Here is a 20417-nt window from a genome sequence, read left to right as displayed (position 1 = left end):
GATCGACCGAAACACGAAACCCAATGCAAGTCAATGGGAAAGCATAGCCGGCAGTGAGTGGAGGCCAGGAAAACACCTACAGTGCCCATTTTAATGCCAAAAACATCCATTCTTGTTTTCTGAAGCTTGTCAATCTAAATTAACTTTATAATAATAGTTGGGCACTGGAAATTGGGGGTGATTTGGCAAAAGTTGTGGGGGGTAGGGCTGGTTCAAGGTTTTAGTGGGCACAGGAAACATGGACTACGTCACGGCGGTGGAGCAGTGAGAGGTAAGTATGTCAAGTTTACAAGTGCTGTGATCCTGAGCAAGCAGGGGGGGCCCACTCGTTGGCATTGGCACTGGCACAGGGCCCCTCAAAGTACAGCGGTGTGTTTGCACGGCGGGGGCGCCTCCCACCAGCAGCGACACTTTTGCGTACTCTGAGGGGCCATGTGCCAGTGACGTCGCCAACGAGTATGCCCCCCCCCACCTGATGAAGGAACCTGCACTTTCATCTGCACCTTCCTCTTTTGTCCCTGTGTAAGGTGGTATAACATGCGGGAAGGGGAACCTGACTTTCAGCAGGGTCAGATTCTGGCTGTGTAGAGTGCAAGGGGAATGTAGTGGTCTAGGTCAATGTACCAAATACACATACCACTGATGCATATCAAATTTCAAAAAGGGAAACGCCCTATAAAGGACATGGGATATAACAGGGTAAAACTCCACTAATATAAATCCTACAGAAGAGCAACGGAGTATAAACACCCACCAGAGTATAAAAAGGTAACAAATTTTTATTGAAATATATAAACAACAGTAACCACACAATATAAACAGACAAGGTACACGTTTGAGCACATGTATGGCGGAACAACCACACTGAAAAGGTAGCACCTGGGGCTCAGGAGTATCATACGCAGATGTCTAGTAGGGACACATTGCTCTCACAGTAATTAACAGTTATAGCTATAAAGTGCATAGTGCTCTGTATGAATGGCACATGTGTCCAGTACCTTACTGCGTCTTAGTTCAAGACTCCAACATCATAATACAGAATGTCCAAATGTTTCTGTCAGTCTTACCCCAAAAACGTCCTATGGTGCCAGTGTGTGTCCGGTGGCCCCGATGCGCGTTTCGCGTGAGCTTCCTCGGGGGGACATGTTTTGTGTGTCAAACCGGGCTGTATTTAAGGAGGTCTAGTCAGCTGTGGCGGCCATCGCGCACTGTAATTGGCGCATGCGCACCGCCATCTACGGAGCCTCGCACATCACATCTCCGGCCCCTGCGACGCTGCGGGCAGGCAGAGGAAAAATCCTCAAGACGTCATTTCCTGCCCCACCGCACTTGAATGCCGGAGAGGGCGATGTGCGAGCACCGCCGTGGCGCGCATGCGCGCGTGCACTCGTGGCCATCTTACTAAAGGGAAGAATTAAGGGCAGCAGCCGCAATGCTGTATATGGTATAAAATACTAGGGCCATGAACATAATAGCCATGGAAATCTGTGTGAACTCCCCCATAACTCTAAACGAAATATGGGGCAAAGCCCAATATGCCCCCTATATGTGAATAAAGTGCAGCTAGTGCAGTAAAACATGTATGTGATAATGCCAAATAGTGATATAGCCGAATATATGGCCACTAATTCTATGTCCAAAAAAAGAGAAAAGGAAGAGAAGTGATACGACTATCAATGACAGTCATCTTTAAATCCACCTCATACGTATCAACCAAAAGGGGACAACAAATCCTAATATATGTATAGAGTAAGTTAAAGTGAAAAAAGTGCAGTTACAAACTATTGATGAGACAGATCATGAGAAGGAGATCTGAAGGTGACCCACTCAATAGATGCGTGCCTCCTAGTACATGCAGGAGCTCATTATACCCCCACCAGAGGCTAGAAAACACGTCTATGACCCCTACATCTTCATCCCAGCTTAATCCTGTTCCCTCCCAAAGCCTCTATAACCTATAAAAGAAAAATAGACAAATACAAAGAAATATTTAAAAAAACAGTGTAGACTACTAAAACACATTTCAGAAGGCAAATCCCCTAGTATATGGTATCACCATCTTGTTGCTACCCTCCACTATCTATTCTTTATGCAATATATATATATCATAGTCCATAACAAATTTGTATGTTCTTCCAAATTCTTCAGATGTCCGAGGATACCGCCGACAGAACCTCCAGAACCTCCAGATGTCACAGATACGCCCAGACGAACACCAACGATGGAGAAGAATACGTGCAAAAATTACTACAAATAACAAAGACACACAAAATTAAAATCCAGAACCAGGGAATAAAAAGGTAATAAGGAGCGGACCCGGAGCTAGAGATTTCATAAGAATGATGCAAAACTATTCTGTTCGTTAAGCCCGTGTGGGGACATTGTCCCTAATACATTGATCCATCGGCATTCAAGTTGTGCGAGTTTTTTCTTTAAATCCCCGCCTCTTATTCCCCCCCTAACATGATCAAACCCAAACACAGTGAGTTCCTTGGGATTACATCTATGGTGCTGCCTGAAGTGTCTGGGTATAGTTTTAAGAGGAACATCATCATCTGCCTCCTTAGCCGCCATGATGTCCCTGACGTGCTCACGCGTTCTGATCCTTAATTCGCGTGAGGTCATCCCAATATAGGATAGGTTACATGTACACTTTGCCATGTAGACCACGTAAGTGGTACTACAGGAGATGTAGTCTGTAATTTTAAACTGCTTCCCATCCACAGAGGCAAATGATGATGTCCTCACAATATATATATCCTATATTGGGCTGACCTCACGCGAATTAAGGATCAGAACGCGTGAGCACGTCAGGGACATCATGGCGGCTAAGGAGGCAGATGATGATGTTCCTCTTAAAACTATACCCAGACACTTCAGGCAGCACCATAGATGTAATCCCAAGGAACTCACTGTGTTTGGGTTTGATCATGTTAGGCGGGGAATAAGAGGCGGGGATTTAAAGAAAAAACTCGCACAACTTGAATGCCGATGGATCAATGTATTAGGGACAATGTCCCCACACGGGCTTAACGAACAGAATAGTTTTGCATCATTCTTATGAAATCTCTAGCTCCGGGTCCGCTCCTTATTACCTTTTTATTCCCTGGTTCTGGATTTTAATTTTGTGTGTCTTTGTTATTTGTAGTAATTTTTGCACGTATTCTTCTCCATCGTTGGTGTTCGTCTGGGCGTATCTGTGACATCTGGAGGTTCTGGAGGTTCTGTCGGCGGTATCCTCGGACATCTGAAGAATTTGGAAGAACATACAAATTTGTTATGGACTATGATATATATATATTGCATAAAGAATAGATAGTGGAGGGTAGCAACAAGATGGTGATACCATATACTAGGGGATTTGCCTTCTGAAATGTGTTTTAGTAGTCTACACTGTTTTTTTAAATATTTCTTTGTATTTGTCTATTTTTCTTTTATAGGTTATAGAGGCTTTGGGAGGGAACAGGATTAAGCTGGGATGAAGATGTAGGGGTCATAGACGTGTTTTCTAGCCTCTGGTGGGGGTATAATGAGCTCCTGCATGTACTAGGAGGCACGCATCTATTGAGTGGGTCACCTTCAGATCTCCTTCTCATGATCTGTCTCATCAATAGTTTGTAACTGCACTTTTTTCACTTTAACTTACTCTATACATATATTAGGATTTGTTGTCCCCTTTTGGTTGATACGTATGAGGTGGATTTAAAGATGACTGTCATTGATAGTCGTATCACTTCTCTTCCTTTTCTCTTTTTTTGGACATAGAATTAGTGGCCATATATTCGGCTATATCACTATTTGGCATTATCACATACATGTTTTACTGCACTAGCTGCACTTTATTCACATATAGGGGGCATATTGGGCTTTGCCCCATATTTCGTTTAGAGTTATGGGGGAGTTCACACAGATTTCCATGGCTATTATGTTCATGGCCCTAGTATTTTATACCATATACAGCATTGCGGCTGCTGCCCTTAATTCTTCCCTTTAGTAAGATGGCCACGAGTGCACGCGCGCATGCGCGCCACGGCGGTGCTCGCACATCGCCCTCTCCGGCATTCAAGTGCGGTGGGGCAGAAAATGACGTCTTGAGGATTTTTCCTCTGCCTGCCCGCAGCGTCGCAGGGGCCGGAGATGTGATGTGCGAGGCTCCGTAGATGGCGGTGCGCATGCGCCAATTACAGTGCGCGATGGCCGCCACAGCTGACTAGACCTCCTTAAATACAGCCCGGTTTGACACACAAAACATGTCCCCCCGAGGAAGCTCACGCGAAACGCGCGTCAGGGCCACCGGACACACACTGGCACCATAGGACGTTTTTGGGGTAAGACTGACAGAAACATTTGGACATTCTGTATTATGATGTTGGAGTCTTGAACTAAGACGCAGTAAGGTACTGGACACATGTGCCATTCATACAGAGCACTATGCACTTTATAGCTATAACTGTTAATTACTGTGAGAGCAATGTGTCCCTACTAGACATCTGCGTATGATACTCCTGAGCCCCAGGTGCTACCTTTTCAGTGTGGTTGTTCCGCCATACATGTGCTCAAACGTGTACCTTATCTGTTTATATTGTGTGGTTACTGTTGTTTATATATTTCAATAAAAATTTGTTACCTTTTTATACTCTGGTGGGTGTTTATACTCCGTTGCTAGGTCAATGTACCAGCAGACTCATGTAGCAGTGGCTGGGCAGTGGGCAGGATGAGGAGGAAACAGATATAGGGCCAAAGAATAAAGTAGGCTAAATGCAGTTCAAAATTGGTAACAGGACTAAACAGGCGGCATTGCTTTGTTGAGTGGAGTAGCAAACCCAGGAGCAGCAGACACTGTTTTAAGGGCCCAAACACACTAATAGGCCAAATGCAGTTTAATATCTGATACTATAGGCCGAAAGCCATAAGGTTGAAGCTCAGCTTTTTTTAGTTGAGGACAAACACCAGGGAGGAGCAAACAGAGCTATTAGGCCCCATCCAGCAATTTAAAAAAAAAAAAAAAAAAAGAGCCAGAAGGTGGAAACTCAGCTTTGTTCAGTGGAGGACAACACCAGGCAGGGGCAGACACCGTTAGTAGGCCCTAACCACCAATTTTTAAAAACACAGCACTTAATGAGAGCCAGAAGGTTGAAGCTCAGCTTTATTCAGTTGAGGGCAACACCAGGGAGGGGCAGACACCGTTAGTAGGCCCTAACCACCATTTTGTTTTTTAAAAAACACTTAATGAGAGCCAGAAGGTTGAAGCTCAGCTTTATTCAGTTGAGGGCAACACCAGGGAGGGGCAGACACCGTTAGTAGGCCCTAACCACCATTTTGTTTTTTAAAAAACACTTAATGAGAGCCAGAAGGTTGAAGCTCAGCTTTATTCAGTTGAGGGCAACACCAGGGAGGGGCAGACACCGTTAGTAGGCCCTAACCACCATTTTGTTTTTTAAAAAACACTTAATGAGAGCCAGAAGGTTGAAGCTCAGCTGTATTCAGTTGAGGACAACACCAGGGAGGGGCAGACACCGTTAGTAGGCCGTAACCAAAGTTGAAGGCCAAATGCAGTTTAATATCTGATACTATAGGCCGAAAGCCACAAGGTTGAAGCACAGCTTTATTCAGTTGAGGGCAACACCAGGGAGGGGCAGACACTGTTAGTAGGCCCTAACCACCAATTTTTAAAAACACAGCACTTAATGAGAGCCAGAAGGTTGAAGCTCAGCTTTATTCAGTTGAGGGCAAGACCAGGGAGGGGCAGACACCATTAGTAGGCCCTAACCACCATTTTGTTTTTTAAAAAACACTTAATGAGAGCCAGAAGGTTGAAGCTCAGCTTTATTCAGTTGAGGGCAACACCAGGGAGGGGCAGACACCGTTAGTAGGCCCTAACCACCATTTTGTTTTTTAAAAAACACTTAATGAGAGCCAGAAGGTTGAAGCTCAGCTGTATTCAGTTGAGGACAACACCAGGGAGGGGCAGACACCGTTAGTAGGCCGTAACCAAAGTTGAAGGCCAAATGCAGTTTAATATCTGATACTATAGGCCGAAAGCCACAAGGTTGAAGCACAGCTTTATTCAGTTGAGGGCAACACCAGGGAGGGGCAGACACCGTTAGTAGGCCCTAACCACCAATTTTTAAAAACACAGCACTTAATGAGAGCCAGAAGGTTGAAGCTCAGCTTTATTCAGTTGAGGGCAAGACCAGGGAGGGGCAGACACCGTTAGTAGGCCCTAACCACCATTTTGTTTTTTAAAAAACACTTAATGAGAGCCAGAAGGTTGAAGCTCAGCTTTATTCAGTTGAGGGCAACACCAGGGAGGGGCAGACACCGTTAGTAGGCCCTAACCACCATTTTGTTTTTTAAAAAACACTTAATGAGAGCCAGAAGGTTGAAGCTCAGCTGTATTCAGTTGAGGACAACACCAGGGAGGGGCAGACACCGTTAGTAGGCCGTAACCAAAGTTGAAGGCCAAATGCAGTTTAATATCTGATACTATAGGCCGAAAGCCACAAGGTTGAAGCACAGCTTTATTCAGTTGAGGACAACACCAGGGAGGGGCAGACACCGTTAGTAGGCCGTAACCAAAGTTGAAGGCCAAATGCAGTTTAATATCTGATACTATAGGCCGAAAGCCAGAAGGTTGAAGCACAGCTTTATTCAGTTGAGGGCAACACCAGGGAGGGGCAGACACCGTTAGTAGGCCGTAACCAAAGTTGAAGGCCAAATGCAGTTTAATATCTGATACTATAGGCCGAAAGCCAGAAGGTTGAAGCACAGCTTTATTCAGTTGCAGCTTCTTTGCAATAATATAAAGAAGACGCGACAGGACAACACTCGGTGGATGCCATATCTGTGTTTTCAATGGAAAAAAACCTTTCAGTTAACTACTTGCAGGAGAAAGTTTTTGTAGCTGGTGGCCAATTTTGGTACTGTACCAGTTTTTGGTTGTATGTGTTTTTGTTTTTAATGTTAAAATGTATGCATTTGATATCTCTCCAGTATTTTCTTTATTATAAGCAAAATACTTATTTTTATATTTTCTGATGTTTTATACCGGAGTGTTCCTCGGGACACGCTTATAAATTTGATAATTGGTTCCAGGGGTACACGGGCAGCAGTGGTCTGGTCAGTGGAGGCCTAGTGGAAGGAGGGACCGCAGACAGGCTTCGAAGGCCTAACATGATAAAATGGGCTGGCTGTAGGCAGTTTATAATTGGTTCCAGGGGTACACGGGCAGCAGTGGTCTGGTCAGTGGAGGCCTAGTGGAAGGAGGGACCGCAGACAGGCTTCGAAGGCCTAACATAATAAAATGGGCTGGCTGTAGGCACTTTATAATTGGTTCCAGGGGTACACGGGCAGCAGTGGTCTGGTCAGTGGAGGCCTAGTGGAAGGAGGGACCGCAGACAGGCTTCGAAGGCCTAACATAATAAAATGGGCTGGCTGTAGGCACTGTAAAATAGGTTCCAGGGGTACACGGGCAGCAGTGGTCTGGTCAGTGGAGGCCTAGTGGAAGGAGGGACCGCAGACAGGCTTCGAAGGCCTAACATGATAAAATGGGCTGGCTGTAGGCACTTTATAATTGGTTCCAGGGGTACACGGGCAGCAGTGGTCTGGTCAGTGGAGGCCTAGTGGAAGGAAGGACCGCAGACAGGCTTTGAAGGCCTAACATGATAAAATGGGCTGGCTGTAGGCACTGTAAAATAGGTTCCAGGGGTACACGGGCAGCAGTGGTCTGGTCAGTGGAGGCCTAGTGGAAGGAGGGACCGCAGACAGGCTTCGGAGGCCTAACACAATAAAATGGGCTGGCTGTAGGCACTTTAAAATAGGTTCCAGGGGTACACGGGCAGCAGTGGTCTGGTCAGTGGAGGCCTACTGGAAGGAAGGACCGCAGACAGGCTTCGAAGGCCTAACATGATAAAATGGGCTGGCTGTAGGCACTTTATAATTGGTTCCAGGGGTACACGGGCAGCAGTGGTCTGGTCAGTGGAGGCCTAGTGGAAGGAGGGACCGCAGACAGGCTTCGAAGGCCTAACATGATAAAATGGGCTGGCTGTAGGCACTTTATAATTGGTTCCAGGGGTACACGGGCAGCAGTGGTCTGGTCAGTGGAGGCCTAGTGGAAGGAGGGACCGCAGACAGGCTTCGAAGGCCTAACATAATAAAATGGGCTGGCTGTAGGCACTGTAAAATAGGTTCCAGGGGTACACGGGCAGCAGTGGTCTGGTCAGTGGAGGCCTACTGGAAGGAAGGACCGCAGACAGGCTTCGAAGGCCTAACATGATAAAATGGGCTGGCTGTAGGCACTTTATAATTGGTTCCAGGGGTACACGGGCAGCAGTGGTCTGGTCAGTGGAGGCCTAGTGGAAGGAGGGACCGCAGACAGGCTTCGAAGGCCTAACATGATAAAATGGGCTGGCTGTAGGCACTTTATAATTGGTTCCAGGGGTACACGGGCAGCAGTGGTCTGGTCAGTGGAGGCCTAGTGGAAGGAGGGACCGCAGACAGGCTTCGAAGGCCTAACATAATAAAATGGGCTGGCTGTAGGCACTGTAAAATAGGTTCCAGGGGTACACGGGCAGCAGTGGTCTGGTCAGTGGAGGCCTAGTGGAAGGAGGGACCGCAGACAGGCTTCGAAGGCCTAACATGATAAAATGGGCTGGCTGTAGGCACTTTATAATTGGTTCCAGGGGTACACGGGCAGCAGTGGTCTGGTCAGTGGAGGCCTAGTGGAAGGAGGGACCGCAGACAGGCTTCGAAGGCCTAACATAATAAAATGGGCTGGCTGTAGGCACTTTATAATTGGTTCCAGGGGTACACGGGCAGCAGTGGTCTGGTCAGTGGAGGCCTAGTGGAAGGAGGGACCGCAGACAGGCTTCGAAGGCCTAACATAATAAAATGGGCTGGCTGTAGGCACTGTAAAATAGGTTCCAGGGGTACACGGGCAGCAGTGGTCTGGTCAACGGAGGCCGATTGTAATGAGTGTCTGCCAGTTAGTAGTCAAAAAACAACAAATAAATGTGAATGTCTCGCATTAAAACAAAGACACTAAAGGGTGCAATCATTAGGTTCAGGGGTGGGATCCTCTGCGTTGTTTCAGACCTACTAATTTAGCGCAAAGTATTTACTGTGGTAAATAGAGGACACTGCCCCTGACTATGTTATGTACCATCATACATGTCAACACAATGGTATTGTCAGTGGCAGGTATGGAAGGATGTCAGCGCATAGACTAAACATTGGTGGAAGTGTGAGAGATAACTGTGGAAGTGGTAGAGCAATGTTTGACCTGGGGGTGGGTGAACTCTCTTGTGGCCGGCGGTACAGGCCCAGGGCCCCTCATGTTACAACAGTGTGTCTGACGTTGGGTGCGCACCACCACCGCCAGAGACACTTTATTGTACTATGAGGGACCCAGTACCAATGCCGTCGGCCAAAAGCGAGTACACCCACCTCTTCAGGCAAACAGCTGTCTCACGGGTGCTTGCGCCAAGTCGCGATACCACGGCCCCGTGTGGTGAGTTTGGCCATTTAGGGAGGTGTAAACATGTCATATGCCGGACAATCAGCTGCAGAAAATTAGACATTAGAAAAGTAATTCACAGTAGTCCACAGGCAAGAGCTTTTCATAGGAAAGCTAGGTGTCGGCCGGGCAAGGTGGGGCAAAAGATTTTGAAATCCAGTTGTGGTTCATTTTAATGAATGTTAGATCGTCAACATTTTGGGTAGCCAGACGAGTCCTTTTTTCGGTTAATATTGAACCTGCAGCACTGAATACTCTTTCTGATAGGACACTTGCTGCCAGGCAAGCAAGCTCCTGCAATGCATATTCTGCCAATTCTGGCCAGGTGTCTAATTTTGAGGCCCAGTAATCAAATGGGAATGACGGTTGAGGGAGAACATCGATAAGGGATGAAAAATAGTTAGTAACCATACTGGACAAATGTTGTCTCCTGTCACTTTCAATTGATGCAGCAGTACCTGTCCTGTCTGCGGTCATAGCAAAATCACTCCACAACCTGGTCAGAAAACCCCTTTGTCCAACGCCACTTCTGATGTGTGCACCCCTAACACTACTAATCTGCTGCCCCCTGGAGCTCGTGTGATAACGATCACGTGCGCTGTGTGCTGGGAATGCCTGAAGCAAACGGTCAACAAGAGTTGATTGTTTGGTTGCTAATATTAGTTCCAAGTTCTCATGTGGCATAATATTTTGCAATTTGCCTTTATAGCGTGGATCAAGGAGGCAGGCCAACCAGTAATCGTCATCGTTCATCATTTTCGTTATGCGTGTGTCCCTTTTTAGGATACGTAAGGCATAATCCGCCATGTGGGCCAAAGTTCCAGTTGTCAAATCTCCGGTTGTGATTGGTTGAGGGGCAGTTTCAGGCAAATCTACGTCACTTGTGTCCCTCAAAAAACCAGAACCCGGCCTTGCCACGCAACCAATTTCCAGTGCCCCCGGGAAAGCTTCCGCATTAAAAATATACTCATCCCCATCATCCTCCTCGTCCTCCACCTCCTCTTCGCCCGCTACCTCGTCCTGTACACTGCCCTGACCAGACAATGGCTGACTGTCATCAAGGCTTTCCTCTTCCTCTGGTGCAGACGCCTGCTCCTTTATGTGCGTCAAACTTTGCATCAGCAGACGCATTAGGGGGATGCTCATGCTTATTACTGCGTTGTCTGCACTAACCAGCCGTGTGCATTCCTCAAAACACTGAAGGACTTGACACATGTCTTGTATCTTGGACCACTGCACACCAGACAACTCCATGTCTGCCATCCTACTGCCTGCCCGTGTATGTGTATCCTCCCACAAAAACATAACAGCCCGCCTCTGTTGGCACAGTCTCTGAAGCATGTGCAGTGTTGAGTTCCACCTTGTTGCAACGTCTATGATTAGGCGATGCTGGGGAAGGTTCAAAGACCGCTGATAGGTCTGCATACGGCTGGAGTGTACAGGCGAACGTCGGATATGTGAGCAAAGTCCACGCACTTTGAGGAGCAGGTCGGAGAACCCAGGATAAGTTTTCACTAAGCACTGCACCACCAGGTTTAAGGTGTGAGCCAGGCAAGGAATGTGTTTCAGTTGGGAAAGGGAGATGGCAGCCATGAAATTCCTTCCATTATCACTCACTACCTTGCCTGCCTCAAGATCTACTGTGCCCAGCCACGACTGCGTTTCTTGTTGCAAGAACTCGGACAGAACTTCCGCGGTGTGTCTGTTGTCGCCCAAACACTTCATAGCCAATACAGCCTGCTGACGCTTGGCAGTAGCTGGCCCATAATGGGACAACTGGTGTGCAACAGTGTCATCTGCCGATGGAGTGGTTGGCCGACTGTGGTCTGTGGAAGAGCTGTAGCTTCTGCAGGAGGACGAGGAGGAGGAGGAGGAGGTGGTGCGAACGCCTACAGCCAACTGTTTCCTAGACCGTGGGCTAGGCACAACTGTCCCGAAATTGATGTCCCCTGAGGACCCTGCATCCACCACATTCACCCAGTGTGCCGTGATGGACACATAACGTCCCTGGCCATGCCTACTGGTCCATGCATCTGTAGTCAGGTGCACCTTTGTACTCACAGATTGCCTGAGTGCATGGACGATGCGCTGTTTAACATGCTGGTGCAGGGCCAGGATGGCTTTTCTGGAAAAAAAGTGTCGACTGGGTAGCTCGTATCGTGGTTCAGCGTACTCCATCAGGGCTTTGAAAGCTTCGCTTTCAACTAACCGGTAGGGCATCATCTCTAACGATATTAGTCTAGCTATGTGGGCGTTAAAACCCTGTGTACGCGGATGCGAGGATAAGTACTTCCTTTTTCTAACCAGAGTCTCATGTAGTGTGAGCTGAACTGGAGAGATGGAGATCGTGGAACTTGCGGGTGTGCCGGTGGACATGGCAGACTGCGAGACGGTTGGAGATGGTATTGTTTCCGCCGGTGACCTAGATGCAATATTTCCTCCTACAAAACTGGTGATTCCCTGACCCTGAGTGCTTTTGGCTGGCAAAGAAACCTGCACAGATACTGCCGGTGGTGCGGAAAATGGTGGCCTTACAGTAACGGAAGGGATGTTGCGTTGCTGACTAGCTTCATTGGCCGAGGGTGCTACAACCTTAAGGGACGTTTGGTAGTTAGTCCAGGCTTGAAAATGCATGGTGGTTAAGTGTCTATGCATGCAACTAGTATTGAGACATTTCAGATTCTGACCTCTGCTTAAGCTAGTTGAACATTTTTGACAGATGACTTTGCGCTGATCAATTGGATGTTATTTAAAAAAATGCCAGACTGCACTCTTCCTAGCATCGGATCCCTTTTCAGGGATTGCAGACTGAGCTTTAACCGGATGGCCACGCTGTCCTCCAACAGGTTTTGGCTTTGACACGCGTTTTGGGCCAGATACGGGCCCGGCAGATGGAACCTGTTGCGATGTTGATGCCTGCTGTGGCCCCTCCTCCACCTCCGCTTCTGAACTACTGCCGCCTGCACCCTGTTCCCCCAATGGCTGCCAATCGGGGTCAATAACTGGGTCATCTATTAACTCCTCTTCGAGCTCGTGTGCAACTTCGTCTGTGTCACTGTGTCGGTCGGTGGTATAGCGTTCGTGGCGGGGCAACATAGTCTCATCAGGGTCTGATTGTGGATCAGTACCCTGAGAGGGCAATGTGGTGGTCTGAGTCAAAGGAGCAGCATAGTACTCTGGCTGTGGCTGTGCATCAGTGCACTCCATGTCAGAATCAACTTGTAATGGGCATGGCCTGTTAAGTGTTTCACTTTGTAAGCCAGGGACGGTATGTGTAAAGAGCTCCATGGAGTAACCCGTTGTGTCGCCTGCTGCATCCTTCTCTCTTGTTGTAGTTTTTGCTGAAGAGGACAAGGAAGCAACTTGTCCCTGACCGTGGACATCCACAAGCGACGCGCTGCTTTTACATTTACCAGTTTCAGAAGAGGAGGCAAAAGAGCTAGAGGCTGAGTCTGCAATGTAAGCCAAAACTTGCTGTTGCTGCTCTGCCTTTAAAAGCGGTTTTCCTACTCCCAGAAAAGAGAGCGTTCGAGGCCTTGTGTAGCCAGACGACGAAACTGGCTCCACAGCTCCAGACTTACGTGGAATATTTTTATCCCCACGACCACCTGATGCTCCACTACCACTACCATCATTACCAGCTGACAATGAACGCCCACGGCCACGACCTCTTGCACCAGACTTCCTCATTGTTTTAAAAACTTAACCAAAGTAACTTTATTTGTTGCTGTCAAACAGCTTACACGGTAAGCTATAACTTCAGTATGATTTCAATATCTCTTAACAGGTTGGTGAAACCACAAGGAAAATCAGGCACAATGTTACACACTCTGTTTTCTGTGGCACAAAATCACAGAGATGCCACACACGCAGGACTGTCACTCAAGCACAAATGTCAATATTAATCTCCCACCTATTTTTTTTTTTTTTTCCTCAGGGAGACTTTAGAAACCAAATAAGATAAATTGTTTTTTTCAGGGACAATTTAGAAACCAAATAATAATAATAATAAAAAAAGCTTTCTATGGCCCAGTGCCCACTGAGTGAGAGATGGCACACACAGGAGTCAGGATAAGGAGTGGCACACAAGCCCTGAGGACAGTATTAATCTCCCACTGATGGATGTAGTGTGTTTTTTTTTCAGGTAGATTTTAGAACCCAAATCAAGCAAAAAAATAAATAGGCTTTCTATGGCCCACTGAGTGAGAGATGGCGCGCACAGGAGTCAGGATCAGGAGTGGCACACAAGCCCTGAGGACAGCATTAATCTCCCACTGATGGATGTAGTGTTTTTTTTTTCAGGTAGATTTTAGAACCCAAATCAAGCAAAAAAATAAATAGGCTTTCTATGGCCCACTGAGTGAGAGATGGCGCGCACAGGAGTCAGGATCAGGAGTGGCACACAAGCCCTGAGGACAATGTTAATCTCCCACTGATTGATGTAGTGTTTTTTTTTCAGGTAGATTTTAGAACCCAAATCAAGCAAAAAAATAAATAGGCTTTCTATGGCCCACTGAGTGAGAGATGGCGCGCACAGGAGTCAGGATCAGGAGTGGCACACAAGCCCTGAGGACAGTATTAATCTCCCACTGATGGATGTAATGATTTTTTTTTCAGGTAGATTTTAGAACCCAAATCAAGCAAAAAAATAAATAGGCTTTCTATGGCCCACAGAGTGAGAGATGGCGCACACAGGAGTCAGGATCAGGAGTGGCACACAAGCCCTGAGGACAGTATTAATCTCCCACTGATGGATGTAGTGATTTTTTTTTCAGGTAGATTTTAGAACCCAAATCAAGCAAAAAAATAAATAGGCTTTCTATGGCCCACTGAGTGAGAGATGGCGCGCACAGGAGTCAGGATCAGGAGTGGCACACAAGCCCTGAGGACAGTATTAATCTCCCACTGATGGATGTAGTGATTTTTTTTTCAGGTAGATTTTAGAACCCAAATCAAGCAAAAAAATAAATAGGCTTTCTATGGCCCACTGAGTGAGAGATGGTGCACACAGGGATGGCACACACACGGATGGCACTGTAGCAGAAATGCAAATCTTAATCTCCCACAAAAAAAACAAAAAACAAAAACAGGGACTGTCCTACAATTACTATCTCCCTGCAGTAATCTCAGCCAGGTATGGCAGGCAGCAATAGGAGTGGACTGATGCACAAATTAAATAAAAAGTGTGGACAAACAAAAAAGATAGCTGTGCAGAAAGGAAGGAACAAGAGGATATGTGCTTTGAAAAAAGCAGTTGGTTTGCACAGTGGCGAACACAGCAATACAGCTATCACGGAGCCTTCTAGGGCAGCCCAATGAGCTACAGCGCTGAGAGAAAAAAAAAAATGTAGCTTCCACTGTCCCTGCACACCGAAGGTGGTGTTGGACAGTGGAAATCGCTACAGCACAAGCGGTTTGGTGGTTAGTGGACCCTGCCTAACGCTCTCCCTGCTTCTGACGAAGCGGCAGCAACCTCTCCCTAAGCTCAGATCAGCAGCAGTGAGATGGCGGTCAGCGGGAACGCCCCTTTATAGCCCCTGTGACGCCGCAGACAGCAAGCCAATCACTGCAATGCCCTTCTCTAAGATGGTGGGGACCAGGACCTATGTCATCACGCTGCCCACACTCTGCGTTCACCTTCATTGGCTGAGAAATGGCGCTTTTAGCGTCATTGAAACGCAACTTTGGCGCGAAAGTCGCGTACCGCATGGCCGACAAGCACAGGGGTCGGATCGGGTTTCATGAGACGCCGACTTAGCCAAAAGTCGGCGACTTTTGAAAATGAACGACCCGTTTCGCTCAACCCTAGTGTGGGGTGTATCGCACTTGTAGGCCGCAGACCTCTGCTGTCTCCTGGCCTCTATCTTCCGGAGCTGCCGCACATGACTCAGAGGACACACTACATTTCAACACATATAAGTTTACAGGACAGTTCAAGTTCATCAGCTTGGAACACGCAGTATTGGGCACAGCACCTCTCATTTCTTGTTTCCCCAAATCAGCACGTGTTCAGCTTTACTATCTGCGCTCCTCCTGGACTATCCCTACATTTACTGGCTCTGTCAGCCCCACGGATTTTCAATTCTTAGATATTAAATTTTAAAACTAAAGTTTTTAAATTGTTTTTTTTTTTTAACTTTTGTCACACTTAAAAAATAAAAAATAAAAAAATCTTGGGACAGGTCCCCCAGCATGTCTATATATTTTATCTCACAAAATTAAAAATGGGATATGAGGCGAGGAGCTTTGGGAGATCATGGTGCACCCTAATAAAATTTGGCAACTGCTCCGTAGCTCCTGCCCCCTTGCTATACCACTGGTGAGCCGATTTTGATGAATCGGTCCCTATTTTTTTTTTGTTTTAGGTTCTTTATTTTCTATTACATTTGTATTCTTCATATATAATTCCTTGATTGGTAAGAAATAATTATTTCCTATTTTGGGGTTTATATAACATGGTCCATTGTCATCCCTTCACCATTACACCTTTACTTTTCTTTTGCAGGTATTACTTCAAAGCGAACAAAAGTCAAAGTGCGGTAACGATAAGAGTGACGCCCTGTGAATCGCCCATCCTCTGGACACTGTCCGTCCTCTCCACTCAGGGTATGATATGACATCCAATAATGATATCCTACAAACAGGACATACAGATTTAATACATACTGACATGTCACTGAATGTTTAGGGTTACAAAAAAAGTTCTACTTATTCTTTGAGAAACAGCGCCACTGACACTGGATGTGTCAGGTAGTTCAACTCATTCACTTGAAAGAGGCTAAGCTGACTGTGGATAAGAGGGCTGTTGCTTCTGGAAAAAAATTATCAACTTATTCATTACACTACACCAGAGAGGAAAGCATTAGTCCCTCCAAATCACAAGTTGTCCCCTATCCATATATTATAGGATAAATTGCTGATCACCGGGGGTTCAATCATTGGGATTCCCATTGATACTAAGAATGAGACTCTGCCAGAGAAAGCAGGGTACATCCCTCTTTTGTTTCCAGCAGTCCCTTGAGGCCAAGCATGTGCCCTCAAGATTGGGCACTGCAGAACCCTATTCTTGGGGTTCAGGAGTTCCATTATTGGGATTTCTTGGGATTCCAGCAATCAGAACCCAGAGATCAGCAAGTTATTACGTTAAGGATAGGGAATAACTTGCAATTTTGGGGAAAACACCTTTTAACCACAACGCGTCCTTGAATCAGCAGGGAGGCAGGCATTAACCACTACCGCAGACTACCAGGGAAGCTAACATTAACGTTAAAGGCCTCCCTCCATATACATTAGAACATCTATTTCGCCCAGCTAATCTCCCAAAGAACAAAAAGATTGTCCATATTCTACAGGTAGGATCCTTTTCTTTCTTTAAATCATCTGTTGGGGTGAGTCGGGAGGGCCCTTTACACATTAAACTGTTGGCTGATACCACTGATTTTGGCAGGTTCAGCTGACTTTAGTCTAATGCGTATGGAGGCCTTAACACTGTCATCCCTGGCACCTCTTCTGCTTAGAAGGTCCAATGTGGCGTCATGCGATATGAATGATAACATTGCTTCGGGACTACTTATCTGATTTGGCACCAGAGATGTCAACAGGTAGCAAGGGGTTCGTAGAGCTCTAGTTTGGTGGCCACAAACTTCTGAAATGTCTGCCCTACCTGGGCCTTGCAAATCTTTTTGCTCAACTCTAGATATAGAAATAATTTCATAGAGCTATTCTTTTTCTTCTAGATTATTCTGAGCATCGCATCTCTTATAAAAAGTATCATCACATGGGCCCTCAAAGAATATTTTCCTTCAAAGGAAACGGTGAAGAATTGTTCTCAACCATAGCGAAGTCTGAAGGCTATTACTTTCTTGACTTCATGTCACTTGAGTCTGACACCAGCTTTCAGGTCTTTGTCTGGACCCAAGGAGATGAATCAGTCCCATGGCCCACACTCCCTGAGGATCCTCGGGTTGATGTGGTCTTGGTGGAAGAAAACAAAGTTGATTTGTCTTGGGAATCAAGCTTGGGATCTGCTGGGGCTGAGTTTGAATACTGCCTGTTTATTAATCGGAGACATAACTACAAGACATTGTGCGCCACTGAGCTAAATGCAAAGAATGAACCTGACTATCATCAAGAATATTTAGATACCAAAGCTAAGAAATCACTGAAAATAATTACAGACAAGTCCAAAAGTAAAGTACATTCCTACCCAACGTCCTATAAGAAGGCCCCAGGGATGATGGGGGATGACAACTTTTTGTCTTCTAAAACTTCGACAGGAGGTCAAAGAATGTGCGTGGGGACTTCTCTAAACGCTACTATTTATGGTCTAAAGCCTAAAAGCCTTTACTACTTTGATGTATTTGCCGTGAACCCTAAAGATGGTACAAGTGTGGCTTACACTGGTACATTTGCAGAGACCAAACCCAAACAAAAATCCCAGCTACCAAAACTTCCCGATGAAGAAATGGTGAACATATTTTTGAAACAGAAAGGAGTTAAAATAATGAGCATTGATCCATCTCCACGTGGACTAAAATGGCTTTTTGTCCATTCTTGCTTACATAAAGCTCATATACAAATCATGGTCAATGGTCGAATTGAAGTTTCTAGGAGTCTTCAAGGAGCTCACAATTTCAAACTTCTGGGAAATGCAAAGGATAACATTATCATCAGCTTAAAATCAAGTAGAGGAGGCCTAGGCTTGGTGAAGCTCTTCACTACAACTGCGCACGGTCATTTGCCATTTTCCAACTTACCTCCTGACATCAACATGTCCATATCTAAGAGATCATGTTCTTCTGCTTCGGTGACCTGGACTGGAAGTGGTCCTGGAGTCAAGTACTGTATCTACGTCAGACACCTAGAACATCATTTGGATTTAAAGCTGATACACAAGCACCAGAACAGCTGCCTAAACACCAATACTAGGTCAAGGGCAGAGAAGGTGGTTTGTCGACATGCTGGAAGTCAAACAACTTCAGAAGAGCACATAACTGATCTGAAACCTGGAAAAGCCTATCTCATAGATCTGTACTTTATTGGTCTCCATAATAACACAATAAAGTTCCCAAGTCAGGTTGTAAAGGCTCAGGATTGGTGTACTTGAGTTAATTGGGAGGACTTCTGACCTTAAGAACATTGCTGGCTGCATTATCATTCCTTAACTTTTTATAAGATGTTACGAGCAATCACTTTATTCTGATGTAACAATAGTGGTCATCAACTATTTCTGCATCTTATAATGGCTAAACTACAATATGTATATTTTCTGTAATATTTAAGGTGACCTGACAGCAGGATGTACCTCTAGAAGAAAATTAGGAACTTCATCAGTCTCCAAACACCGTTTTAATGATCCTTGTGTTATACCTAAATGTATAAAAACTATGCGGAATAATCCGGGACCACTCTCAATCATTGCTGGTCTTTGATGTAATCTGATTGACAGTGGTCCCTGACTAGTCTGCTACCTGCAGGAAGGGATAACAGGAAGAATTTTAAGGGAATTTGTCAGCACCTTTTTAATATGTAATCTGAGGGCATCACAATGTCGGTACAGAGACCCTGATTCTAGAGATTGTCACTTACTACGCTGTGTGTTGTTGTGTCAATAAAATCAGTGTTTTAACAGGAGATTATCATTACAGGACTAGGTGTTATGTTTAACACAGGGATCATTAAGGAGGCTCATAAAGTGTTCCTAATACCTCCTGGGGTAAATCCTGCTGTCAGTTTCATTTTAAAAGGAATCTGTCAACATTTTTTGCTACCTTATCTGAGAGCAGCATAATGTAGGTAAAGAGTAGCTGAATCCAAAGATATATCACTTAGTTTACTGGGTGCAACCGTTCTGACATAAGCAGAGCTGAGAAAGCTGCCTCCGCCCAGGCTCTCCATGTACAAAGTCCATAGACAGTGAGATGCTTATCACAGGAGGGGATGTTGCTGGACTAGTCCAGCAATGTTTATCATTTCATGATAAATCCTTCACAGTTAGTACACAACAGCACCCACTGTGACAAGTGACACATCCCTGAATTCTGTGTTTCAGCCTCTATCTCCTGCTGTCTTCAAATTACATAGCAAAAACCTGCGGACAGATTTCTTTTAACATCCACTTTTTGATGACATGAGTACTCAGTTAGGATCGCTTATCTGTTAGTGAAGGGCACAAAATGCCTTTTTTTCGCTGAAGGTCATTTACAGCATATTGATTTTAATGTGCATCATGCAATTCCTCATTTTCCCTGTAGAGGCACTGAAGAAGAATGTAATACTTGCTGGCAGAGGCACTGCAGAAGAATGTAATACTTGCTGCCAGGTTCATTGTGGATTGCATGTGATTAATGGTGATCACAACTTGCGATCAGCTTTTATTTGGTGAATCTTTTTATCAAAAAAGCAGACCATCCCTTTATTCAACTATTTCACTTTCCCAGGTGGCAGGTTGCTGTAAATAATGTATTATATTTGTATGTTATTATATTAATAAGATACTGGATACAAATGTACAGTGTTGTTTGTATTTCTTTATTATATACTTTTATAACCTAATGATTTATTTATGTAGCTTTCATTTGCCTTGTACATATGGAAAATGTTTTTGTTTCACTTAGGCTGCTTTCACACATCCGGTTTTTGCCGGCAACGGATTCCGTTTTTTTACACTAAGCATGTTCCAATTTTTTTTTAGTATGTGCATGAACGTTTTCCATTCTGGCATTTCTCATCTCTCTCACTCTCTCTGTCCCAGAACCATACCCTTAGGATCTAATGGCGGATCAGCTATTCGGATCCCCGTGAAAAAACGGATCCGTTGAATCAGTTTTTCACAATTTGCGACGGATCTGTTTTTTTCAAACTTTGCCGGATTGAGCCTGATGGCGAAAACCTGATGTGTGAA

General features: G+C 45.5%; 1 protein-coding gene across 1 annotated transcript in view; it reads left to right on the top strand.

Moving 5' to 3' along the window:
* LOC143776688 (protein NDNF-like) overlaps nucleotides 1-20025 on the top strand; it is a 35768-nt gene extending 15743 nt beyond the window's left edge. Inside the window, exons 4-5 of the mRNA XM_077266349.1 lie at nucleotides 16020-16120; nucleotides 17251-20025. Coding sequence (XP_077122464.1) covers nucleotides 16020-16120; nucleotides 17251-18620 — 1471 coding nt within the window. The 3' untranslated portion in view covers nucleotides 18621-20025. The remainder of the gene's footprint in view (nucleotides 1-16019; nucleotides 16121-17250) is intronic.
* Nucleotides 20026-20417: the final 392 nt, after the last annotated feature.

This window comes from Ranitomeya variabilis, chromosome 5 (genome assembly GCF_051348905.1).
Source record: "Ranitomeya variabilis isolate aRanVar5 chromosome 5, aRanVar5.hap1, whole genome shotgun sequence".
Taxonomy (NCBI): Eukaryota; Metazoa; Chordata; class Amphibia; order Anura; family Dendrobatidae; genus Ranitomeya; species Ranitomeya variabilis.
This window is presented reverse-complemented; position numbering and strand designations above follow the sequence as displayed.